Raw genomic sequence first — 12,244 nt, 5'->3', positions numbered from 1 at the left:
ATCATTTTCATGATAATTCTTTTTTTTTTTTCATTTTTCCCATTTAAATAATTAAGCTTAATTAATATAAACTACCACCCAACTCCTGGCTGGATTAGTGTTGTCAGACTCTAAAGACCAGAAATTTGTTAAAAAGTTGGCACGAGTTCCCTCCAGATACATTAGTTCAAGGAAGTGCAGCTGCATCGGTGGTAAATATTCATAATTTCCATCACTTAAAGAGGCTTCCCTGGTGACTCTTTGGTAAAGAATCCCCCTGTCCCCCTACCAATGCAGGAGACACTAAGAGATGCGGGTTCAATCCCTGGTCTGGGAAGAAGGAAATGGCAACCCATTCCAGTATTCTTGCCTGGGAAATCCCATGGACTGAGGAGCCTGGTGGGCTACAGTCCATGGGGTCGCAGAGTCTGACAGGACTTAGCAACTAAACAACAACAACAGGGAACTAGGATCCTACACGCCCTGAGGCGAGGCTGAGAAAATTAAAAAAAAAAAAAAATTGCCAGTTGCCCTCCAGCGTAGTTGTACAAATTTACTTTCCACACAGATACTTGTTTCACAAAAAGTTGGTTCATCTGACACACGAGTTTTTGCCAGGGAGTATGAAATGGAATCTCAGTCTTGTCCTTTCACTTCTCACTTGTGACAATGGAGCATCTTTTCAAGTGTCTATTGGTCATTCATCTTGTTCCTTGCCTTTTTATGTAGTGTGCTCTTTGGGTCTTTATTTTTCTCGTGGATTTGTGGGAGTCCTCTGTATTTTCTGGATACCTTTGTTCATTATATAGTTGGTAAATATCTTTTCAAAATCTGCTTCTGACTTTTGTCATGCTGATTTAGTTTTAAATGTTGCAAAACAGTCTTTTTATGTTTCATGCTTTTTTGTACTGTTTCAGAAATCGCATCCTAGCCAACACCATAAAAATAATCTTTTGTGTTTCATCTTTAAAATGCTACTGTTTCATATTCATGTCTTTAATCCACCCAGCGTGTATTTTTGCACAGTATTCTAATTTTATTTTTTGTTATTAGTATTGAATTATCCTAACATGCTTATTGATCTGCTCATCCCTTTTCAGCATACTGATTTTGAATATGAATTTCCTGTTTACATCTGGGTCCATTTCTAAGTGTTTCACTCACAGTTCTATTTATTTACCCAAGAACCAATTTCACGTTTTTAACTAACATTACTTTGCTGCTGCTTCAGTCGTGTCTGACTCTGTACGACCCCATGAACTGCAGCCTGCCAGGCTTCTCTGTCCATGGGATTTTCCAGGTAGTAGTACTAGAGTGGGCTGCCATGCCCTCCTCCAGGGGATCTTCCCAACCCAGGGATCAAACCTGGGTCTCCTGCGTTGCAGGCAGTCTTTACTGCTGAGTCACCAGGGAAGCCCTAACATAGCTTTATAAGGAGACAATTTCTGATAGAACAAATAAATCCCTCCATCTTGTTCTTCACAGTTATCTTTGCCACTCTTTACCCTTTGCTCTTCCATATAAATTTTAGAATATGATTGCCAGGATTGTAAAAGAAACCCATTTATTTATTTTGGAATTGCATCTTGATGATATTGGTAATACTGAGTCATTCACTCATGAACACTGCATTTGTTTTGGGTTTTTATTTATGCCCTTTAGTAGTATGTTACAGTTTTTACATCAAGATTTTGCATATCTTATTTATTTATTATTGCCTATCTTATGATTGTTGTTGGTATTCTAAAGTAACTTTTAAAATAACTCTTTTTTATATGCTAAAGCACAGAAGTGCCGTTTTATTTCCATTATTGATTTTGTATCCAGCAAGCTTTAGTTTAACACACTAATGAGTTCTGTTGTGTGTATATTCTCTTCGATTTTCTATGTAGAAACTTAGATTTTGATGATAATAGCTTTATTGTTTCCTTAACTATGTGTATACGATTTGTTTTTTTTCTTGACTTTTAGCCTTTGATGTTTAGTTGCTCAGTCGTGTCCTACTCTTTGTGATCCCAGGAACTGCAGCATGCCAGGCTTCCCTGTCCTTCACCATGTCAAACTCATGTCCATTGAATCCATGATGCCATCCAACCATCTCATCCTCTACTGCCCCCTTCTCCTCTTGCCCTCAATCTTTCCCAGCATCAGAGTCTTTTCTAATGAGTTGGCTGTTTGCCCCAGGTAGCCAAAGTATTGGAGTTTCAGCTTCAGCATCAGTCCTTCCAATGAATATTCAGGACTGATTTCCTTTAGGATGGTTGGATCTCCTTGCAGTCCAAGGGACTCTCAAGAGTCTTCTCCAACACCACAGTTCAAAAACATCAACTCTTCAACATTCGGCTTTCTTTATGGTCCAACTCTCACATAGAGAGATGACTACTGGAAAAACCATAGCTTTGACTAGACGGACCTTAGTTGGCAAAGTAAGGTCTCTGTTTTTTTAATATGCTGTCTAGGTTTGTCATAGCTTTTCTTCCAAGGGGCAAGCATCTTTTAATTACATGGCTGCAGTCCCCATATGCAGTGATTTTGGAGCCCAAGAAGATAAAACCTAGGACCTCTGTATAATGTTGATTAGAAAACATGAATAGCAGTCATGCTTGTCTTGTTTTCTCTTTTTTTAAACTATCTACTTTATAGGACTATGGTGAGAATTTCTTTATTTATTTACTGCACTGAATGGCATGTGGAATCTCAGTTCTCTGACCAGGGATCAAGCCTGGGCCCCCTGTTTTGCAATCAGAGTCTTAATCACTGGACTACCAGGGAAGTTCTCCTTGTCTTGTTCTTGATTCAAAAGAGAATATTTTAGTATTTCACTAGTAGACAGATGTGATGTTTGCTTTGGTTCTGCTATAGATACCTATGATCTGGTTAAAAGAAATCTCATTTATTTATAGTTTGCTAACTAAGTTTTCGGAAATTTTGTGCAACTTTTTTGATGATCATGTTATTTTACTTCTTTAATCCATTAATACAGTAAATTATTCTCACAGATTTTTCTAATATTTAACCATCCTTGCATTTCAAAGATAAACATTTCTAATTGATTGAAATTCTAACTGAAACAATTCTAATTGCATTTCTAATTGATCATCATATATTTATCTTTATATATTAAGTTCAGATTTTTTAAAAAAATTTGTCCATTATATACTGCGTCACTATTAACACCAGTTTGTCTAATTTTCAGAACTTAGCCAACCTGGTAAAAAAAAAATAATAATAATTAGGCATCTGTGCTCCGACTCTTCCTAGGAGAGATCCCAGATCTCTACTCTGACGATGAGGTTGAAAACATCATAAGCAACGTGAGAAATGAGGTCAAGAGCCAAGGTCTGGTTGACAATAGAGAAAATTGCTGGAAGTTTTTCATAGAGCGAGTCCGACGGCAGCTGAAGGTACGAGGTCTGCTGCTCGGGGTGCACAGGACAAGAGATGACTCCCAGGAGTCTCTGTGGTCATGTAGGACACAGCAGTCCTTATTGGCCACCCTGGGAGTTGGAGGGGGCAGGGGATGCAGTTCCCCTCTGATCCCCAGTGCCTGTGTGAGGATGCTCTTCTCACCTGCTGCTTCAAGGGCAGCAACCGCTCTCCTGCAGTCCCAGCATTCCTTTTTTTCTGAAGAATTTTAAATTGGAGTGTAATTGCTTTACAATGTTCTATTAGTTCCTGCTGTACAATGAAGTGAATCAACTGTATGTATACATATACCTCCTCCTTCTTGAACTTCCCTCCCGCTCCCCGCCCCCCATCCCAGCCCCCTAGGTCGTCACAGAGCACAGAGCTGAGCTCCCTGTGCTGTACAGCAGCTTCCCGCTCGCTATCCATTTTATGCGTGGGAGTGGATGTATGTCAGTGCCACTCTCCCATTCTGTCTCCTCCTCTCCTTCCCCTGCTGGGTCCACATGTCCGTTCTCTATGTCGGCATCTCTCTTCCTGCCCAGCAAACAGGCTCATCAGTCCCATTTTTTTTAGATTCCACATATATGCTTTAATACACAATATTGGTTTTTCTCTTTCTGACTTACTTCACTCTGTATGACACACTCTAGTAGGTCCATCCACATCACTACAAATAACTCAATTTCCTTTTTTATGGCTGAGCGACATCCCATTGTGTATGTGTACCGCATCTTCTTTATCCGTTCATCTGTTGATGGACGTCTAGGTTGCTTCCATGTCCTGGCTATTATAAATATTGCTTCAGTGAATATTGGAGTGCGTGTGTCTTTTTTAATCACGGTTTGCTCAGGTTATGTGCCCGGGAATGGGGATTGCTGAGTCCCAACGTTCCTAATCCCTTGGCTAGAAAGGCTGGCAAAGAGTTTACAGATATTGTCTCTGTTGATATGCCTCCCAGTGTCCTGGGAAATAAAGAATCCAAGGCTGTGTGGATCTCTGTCTAAGTACCTTCTGGGTTCTCCCCACCTTTCTGCCTTCTCAGGTGACTCTCTGCTTCTCCCCGGTGGGGACCAAGCTGAGGGTCCGCAGCAGGAAGTTCCCCGCCATCGTGAACTGCACGGCCATCGACTGGTTCCACGAGTGGCCGAAGCAGGCCCTGGAGTCCGTCAGCCTCCGCTTCCTGCAGAACACTGAAGGCATTGAGGTGAGAGGGCAGAGGAGACACCCCTCATGCTCCTCTCCACCTCAGGGAGAGGCCTGTTGAGCCAAATGGGCAGTCACCTGCCATCATCATGGCCAGATGACCTCTTTATTTCCTGCCATTTGATTCTAGACCACAGTCAAGCCATCAATTAGCGAGTTCATGGCTTTCGTCCACACAAGTGTCAACCGCACCTCCCAGTCCTATCTGAGCAATGAGCAGCGCTACAACTACACAACGCCCAAATCGTTCCTGGAGTTCATCAGACTCTACCAGAGCCTGCTGCGCAGGAACGGGAGGGAGCTCAGGTCCAAGATGGAGCGGCTGGAGAACGGGTTGCTGAAGCTCCACAGCACCTCTGCCCAGGTGAGCAGCATCCTCCCAGTCCTCCTGTCCACAGCGGGCTCAGAGGGGGTAAGGGCAGCCCCTTCCCAGAGGACAGAGACCACAGTCACGCTCTGAAGACCAAGCACGGTTCTCCAGAGGCCCCAGTGTCATCAGAACAGTGCCTGTAATGCCCGAAAAGCTTTATCAAAAGTCCAAGCTCTTGTTTTGTGCTGTGTGCTAAGTGTCTTCAGTCGTGTCTGACTCTTTGCGACCCCATGGACTGTAGCCCGCCAGGCTCCTCTGTCCGTGGGACTCTCCAGGCAAGAATACTGGAGTGGGTTACTGTACCCTCCTCCAAGGGATCTTCCCAACCCAGGGATCAAACCTGTGTCTCTTATGTCTCCCGTATTGGCAGGCCAGTTCTTTACCACTAGCACCACCTGGGAAGCCCCAAACTCTTGTTCAACTCATCCAAAAGAATCCGGTCGAGGAACTCAAAGGCAAAACATATACACACACTGAGGAGCGAAGAGAACAAATAAGCAGTTTGTTCAGGGCAGAAACAGAAGTTACACACTCAAAGAAGTGTTCAGAGTGAGGGGTACACCGCAGGGTTTGTTGATCCCCCTTTTATTTTATTTTTAGCCCTTTGACTAGGTGGGGTCTTTCTGATTAGGGATGGACTAGTCATTGGGAGAAGGTCGAGGAGTGGCCTGGATTGAACCAGGTGGCATCAGCTACCGTGGTCCTGTCCATTCATCTCCTGAAGTCACTATGCCTGCATTCAAAGAGATGTTTTCCCTTCAGTTCTACGTACTAGTCAAGCACCACACATAACAGGTCATACAGGGTCATCAGCAACCTGCTGTGTTTTTATTGCAATATAATTGCTTTACAATGTTGTGTTAGTTCCTGCTGTACAATGATGTGAATCCGCTGTATGTATACATATACCTCCTCCTTCTTGAACTTCCCTTCCACTCCACTCCCTATCCCAGCCCTCAGATCATCACAGAGCATCGAACTGAGCCCCCTATGCTAGACAGCAGCTTCCCACTAGCTATCTGTTTTACACATGGTAGTGTATACACATTAATGCTACTCTCTCAATTCGTCCCAGACTCTCCTTCCCCCACTGCGTCCACAAGTCCATTCTCTATGTCTCCTTCTTTACTCCTGTCCTGCATTTTTATTTGCATGTGTTCCACAGTTTTCATGGTCGATTTCCTTGCTCAGATGCTACAGGGTTTCTGTTTTAGATGCCACTCCTGCAAGCATCATGGCCTCATTAAAAGCAAAACAAAGAGGTGACGTTGTTGTTGTTCAGTTGCTAGGCTGTGCCTGACTCTTTGTGACCCCATGGACGCAGCACACCAGGCTTCCCTGTCCTTCACTATCTCCCGGAGTTTGCTCAGAGTCATGTCTGTTGAGTCAGTGATGCCATCTAACCATCTCATCCTCTGCCACCCCTTCTCCTCCTGCCCTCAATCTTTCCCAGCATCAGGGTCTTTTCCAATGAGCTGGTTCTTCACATCAGGTCACCAAAGTGTTGGAGCTTCAGCTTCAGCATCAGTCCTTCCAATGAGTATTCAGGGTTGATTTCCTTTAGGATTGACTGGTTTGATCTCCTTGCAGCCCGAGGGACTCTCAAGAGTCTTCTCCAGATGACAATGACTCTGCCTAAATGCTTGGTCCTGTCTTTCCTGCCTCCCCATGAGGCTGGGCGAAACCCACTCTTGGAGGAAGTGCACATCCTCAGCTTCAGTTTGGGAGGTTCCCTCTCAGAGATACTAGAATCCCTGGAAATGTTCTCTTTTTTTCTTTATCACATCTTCCTTTTTCTCTACTTTCTTTTCCTCTCCTACCCACAGTCTCTTCATCTTCAAAATCCGAAGAATTGAATGGCTGGGAGCAATGGTTGCAGGGTTAAACCAATTTTCTTTCATTTCTTACATCTTATGATGTTATCTACCAAAGAGCCTTTGGAACTAAATTTCTTAAACAAACCCTGTCTCATGTTGTTTGTTTCCCTCTATGCTCCTAAGTGGTTATACCTCAGAAGAAGGCCCCTGTCATCCTGTCCTTGTTTTATTTTTCTACTTACTCTTCCAAATGGAACAAGTCCATTTCAGTTAATTTACTGTTGGAGAACTGGGGACAACTCTGGCACCTCCTCTGCCTTGCCCATGCCCATCAGATACTTCTGGGCCCTCGATGGCCCCTCTTTGTGCTCTGTTTACCAGCAGCAGACCCGGCCTCTCATTAAGGTGGTGGAATTTCATGCATTTGCACAATTAAACTAGCACTGTTATCAATTTAATTCTTGAGCATGGCATGTTTCTGCATGTTTCTGAACTTTTCATTTACTGTCGTTTTTTTTAGAACTCTGCCTTCAGAATAGCTCTGTTGAACTTCCTCCTGATTTGTCCTTTGTCTCCACTTTCTTTTTTCTTTTCTTAAATTTTTTTTAATTTTAATTTTTAAAATTTGTACTTATTTATCTATTTATTTTTGGTTGCACTGGGTCTTCATTGCTGTGCACAGGCTTTCTCTAGTTGTGATGCACGGGCTTCTCATTGCAGTGGCTTCTCTTGTTGCAGAGCGAGGGCTGCAGAGCACAGGCAGAGTAGTTGTGTGGCAGGGGCTTAGTTGCTCTAAGGCTTGTGAGATCTTCCCAAACCAGGAATCAAACCTATGTCCCCTGCATTTTCAGGTGGATTCTTAACCACTGAGCCACCAGGGAAGCCCTCCACTTCACTTTCTCAATTCATATATGTAATATATCTAAAGGATAGCAGTTTATTCAGTGGGATGCAGTCAGTCCTTGCAATCTATACACATAGGATTTTTCCGCTCAGGCGATTTTCCTCCTGTGATGAGGTTTTGCTCATCTGGTCGGGCCTTTCCTGCAGGAGCAGTGATGAACTGGATGGGTTCTTTGCGCTTCATGTCTATTGTCTTCTCATTGCTTTCCTTCCCTTTGGCCTTTTCCTCTATATTCTAGGAAGTTTATCCTCAGTGATACTAATCTAATTGTGGGCGATACTGCTTCTGTTTCTTACGCCTCCAGTGAAGACTTTAATTGTGCTATTACATTTTCAGTATCCCCACAGACCTTCCTCATCTCATCCTTTTCCCTTTCTAACATTGCTTTTGTATTTCAGCCTATTTTTCTGCAACCATATATTACAGGAACCATTCTACTGATGATGCCAAACAGCTTTCTTGATGTCTTTTCTAAATCCAGTCATGGGTCATTTTTCAGTTACATTGTTCCTCTTGGTCTTCTAGATGCTATTCCTCCCCTTGTTACCCCTTTGTTTACCTGCAGGCATGATGAGATCTATTCAAACTCAATGTTTGTCAACAAATGGGGTGTGACTATTATCTGCAATGCTGCTCTCTTTCTACTAGTGTTCTTGTAACCAAAACTCCTTCTTAGAGCTCCAGTTCAAAGCGGCTTGATGTACACAGTATCCCTAGCAGCTTACTAAGTCACACCTCTGTTGCAGTAATATAGTGTCTTCTCACCCCAGTCACTTTCTTATTCTCTCCATCTCGGAGCCTCTGGAAAACAGAGTAAGATAGACTCCCAGAATGCAGTGCTACCAGATTTGGTTTTGCCATCTCTCACCTCTTCCTCTTCCTGTCTCCCCCCGCCCCACCGATGGTGCCCTCAGGACATCCTGTATCCCCACTCCTCCCTGTTCTGCAAAACACCCATCTCTCCTCCGGGAATTGCTGATCAGTCTACACAAAGGAGTGTTGCTGGGGAACCGGCAATGGGACATTCACAGAGCAGCACCCAGTGTTCTATCTTGTACCAACCCTGGGTGTCTGAGCAGACAATAAAGACAGTCTGTTTTCCTGCTTTAAGCAATCTCTTTAATACGAAGAAGCCTGATTATACCATTAGGTGAATCCAGCTCTCTCTGCCTACCATCAGTGGAGAGTCCTCCCATGTCCTCCCATGTTTGTTTCTTCTCCTTCTATTTTCTCTACTGCGATGAATAATATGTCTATCTACCCAGTTACCTACCCCAGAAACTGCAGTGTTATTTTATACACCTCCTTTACCCTCACTGCCCACACGTAAGCCTTAACAGCTTCTACAGGTTTTCCAAGTACCTCTCAGAGGCACGCCTTTCGCTGTGTCCCCTGTTTAGGCACTTCTTACCTGGATTATTTCAATAAACTGAACCTTCAAGTCTCTTCCCCACCCCAAGCCCACTTCACCCACATCCTCTCGCCTCAGCCAAAATCTTCAAAGTCACCCCTGACTCTGCTCACATCTCTCTTTCTCTCACTACCCACACCCGGTGCTTCAGAAAATCACAGTTGGCTCTAGCTGAAAAGATGCCCAGAATGCCATTGCCTTGCACCTCTTGCTACCACCCCGATCTGAGCCACTGACACCTTTTCTCCCGGGTAGCCACAATACCCTTTCACTAGTTCGTCTGCTTCCCTCGAATAGTCTGTCATCGACTGAGCAGCCAGAGTGCTCAGTTTATTTGTTTATTTATGTATTTATTTTTGGCTGCACTGGGTCTTCATTGCTGCATGCGAGCTTTCTCTAGTTTAAGTGAGTAGGGGCTACTCTCTAGCTGGGGTGCTTTGGCTTCTCGTGGCGGTGTCTTCTCTTATTGTGGAGCATGGGCTCTAGGGCGTGCAGGCTCAGTAGTTACAGCTCCTAGGCTCTAGAACACATGCTCGTTAGTTGTGGCACCTTGGCTTAGCTGCCTGCGGCATGTGGAATCTTCCTAGACCAGGGATCGAACCCGTGTCACCTGCATTAGCAGACAGATTCTGAACCACTGGACCACCAGGGAAGTCCCAGAGTGATCAATTTAAAGCATAGATATGTCACTTTTTTGCTCCACACCCTAAAATGGCCCCTATTTCCCTCATTACACTGAGTCTCCTTCCCAACCCTGTCCTGTTAACTCTGAGATCTCATCTCCTACTGCCCCGTCCCTGAGGCATGCCCCCTCGAACCTCACTGCGTCTCTGTTCTTTCCTCAGACACTCCAAGCCATTGCACTGGCTGTTCCCCTCCCTGAAATGCTCTTCCCTCTAACATACCCAAGGCTTCCTCTCTCATCTGCTTCAATTCTTTATTTCAATGTCACCTTCTCAAGGAGTCCTACCCTATGACCTCATTTAAAATTGCAGCCCCCACACCATTCCTGAGCCCCTTCTTCTGCTCTACTCTATCTTTCCCCCATAGGATTTACCCAAATGGCAACCCACTCCAGTATCTTGCCTGGGAAATTCCATGGACAGAGGAGCCTGGCGGGCTGCAGTCCATGGGGTCACAAAGAGTCGGACACAACTTAGTGACTAAACAACAACAGACGTGTTATATGGACTTCCCTGGTGGCTCAGTGGTAAAGAATCTGCCTGCCAATCCAGGAGACTCAAATTTGGTCCCTGGGTCAGGAAGATCCCCTGGAGAAGGAAATGGCAGGGTTCTTGCGTGGGAAATTATGGAAAGAGGAGCCTGGCAGGCTGCAGTCCATGGGGTCACAAAGAGTCGGACACAACTTAGTGACTAAACAACAGCAACGACATATTATATTATTTACTTATGTTTATTTTTTGCTGTCTGTCTCCACCTGTTGGATTCAAGCTCTGTAAGAAAAGGGATCCTTGTCTATTTTGTTTGCTGATGTATTCCAAGCACCTACAACAGTGCCTGGATGGAGCAGGCACTCAATAAATATTTGTTTAATGAATTAATAACATTCTACCTAGTCTCCCTGACTGTATTCTGGCAGCACTCTATACAAGCACTACCCAATAGAAATAGCCTGCAAGTCATAGTTGCAAATCTAAATTTTCTGGGGAATCCCCTGATGGTCCAGTGGTTAAGACTCAGTGCTCTCACTGTCATGGCCCCAGAGTTCAATTCCTGGTTGGGGAATTAAGATTTCACAAGCTGTGCAATACCGCCTCCCCCCCAAAAAAGTCCAAATTTAAATTTTCTAGTAGCTGCATCAAAAAAAGTATAAAAGAAGTGGATTTTATTTTAATTATATATTTTAATAGTATATAACTTATCACATAATTTAGTAGAATTTCATTTAACCCAGTATATTCAAAATATTATCATTTTAACATGTAATCAATGTAAGAAAAATGTTGTTTAAAAACATCCCTCATAAAATACTTTCCCTTTTTTTCTATAAGGCTTTAAAAGCTCATGTATATAACTATACTTACAGGGCATCTCAGTTGAGACAAGCGGTCTTTTAAATGCTTTCTGCCTGTAATGCTGCCAGAATACAGTCAGGGAGACTAAGCAGAGAGACCAAGTAGAATGCTACATTTTTTTTTTTTAATTAGTTTATTTATCTATTTTTTAACTTTACAATATTGTATTTGTTTTGCTATACATTGACATGAATCCACCATGGGTGTACATGTTTTCCCCTTCCAGAACCCCCCTCCCACCTCCTTCCCCATCCCATCCCTCCGGGTCATCCCGGTGCACCAGCCCTGAGCACCCTGTATCATGCATCAAACATGGACTGGTGATTCGTTTCACATATGATAATTTACATGCTTCAGTGCCATTCTCCCATGTCATCCCACCCTCACCCTCTCCCATAGAGTCCATAATTCTGTTCTATTTATCTGTGTCTCTTTTGATGTCTCGCATACAGGGTTATCTTTACCGATTAACTAAATACCATATATATGCATTAGTATACTGTATTGGTGTTTTTCTTTCTGGCTTACTTCACTCTGTATAATAGGCTCTGGTTTAGTCCACCTCATTAGAACTGATTCAAATGTATTCTTTTTAATGGCTGAGTAATATTCCATTGTGTATATGTACCACAGCTTCCTTATCCGTTCGTCTGCTGATGGACATATAGGCTGCTTCCATGTCCTGGCTATTATAAAAAATGCTACATTTTAAAGTACTTTTTAAGTGCTTATTAGCCACATGTGGCTGGTGGCTGCCAAACTAGACAGCACAGCTTCAGACCAACCTGTCTCCTGCTCTTAGAAGGACTAATAGCGGTATTTCACGATGTATGCAAGAGAAGTGATCTTTGTTCAAACCTCAAATCTGAGTATTCACTTGAGTAAGCCTTCATGATCTTAGACATTGCCATTCAGATTCTCTAAACTTTTCCAGAACTTTTAAAATTGCATATAGCTCCATTCTCTTCTTCCTCTTTTTAATCACACTGCACCCTGAAGTCCAACAGCACTATTTGAAGTTGTCCTCAAATAGTTCTCTCTCTCTCTCTCCACAGTTTGTTCACATCTCTGTATCTTCACATATGTCCCTACCTTGTCAACTTATCACTGTCAGGA

The 12,244-nt window shown here is 43.4% G+C and overlaps 1 protein-coding gene across 5 annotated transcripts in view; it reads left to right on the top strand.

Moving 5' to 3' along the window:
- The window catches only part of DNAH9 (dynein axonemal heavy chain 9), a 286,190-nt gene that overhangs the window by 180,167 nt on the left and 93,779 nt on the right, over positions 1-12,244 (top strand). For all 5 annotated transcript variants that reach the window (XM_081580689.1, XM_081580690.1, XM_081580691.1 and 2 more), the window contains 3 exons: positions 3,241-3,383; positions 4,430-4,591; positions 4,721-4,954. In XM_081580689.1, coding sequence (XP_081436815.1) covers positions 3,241-3,383; positions 4,430-4,591; positions 4,721-4,954 — 539 coding nt within the window. The remainder of the gene's footprint in view (positions 1-3,240; positions 3,384-4,429; positions 4,592-4,720; positions 4,955-12,244) is intronic.

This window comes from Giraffa tippelskirchi, chromosome 3, assembly GCF_054371585.1.
Source record: "Giraffa tippelskirchi isolate mGirTip1 chromosome 3, T2T-mGirTip1v1.2.pri, whole genome shotgun sequence".
In the NCBI taxonomy this organism is placed as follows: Eukaryota; Metazoa; Chordata; class Mammalia; order Artiodactyla; family Giraffidae; genus Giraffa; species Giraffa tippelskirchi.
Note: the sequence above shows the minus strand (reverse complement) of the source record. Positions and strands in the feature narration are given on the sequence as shown.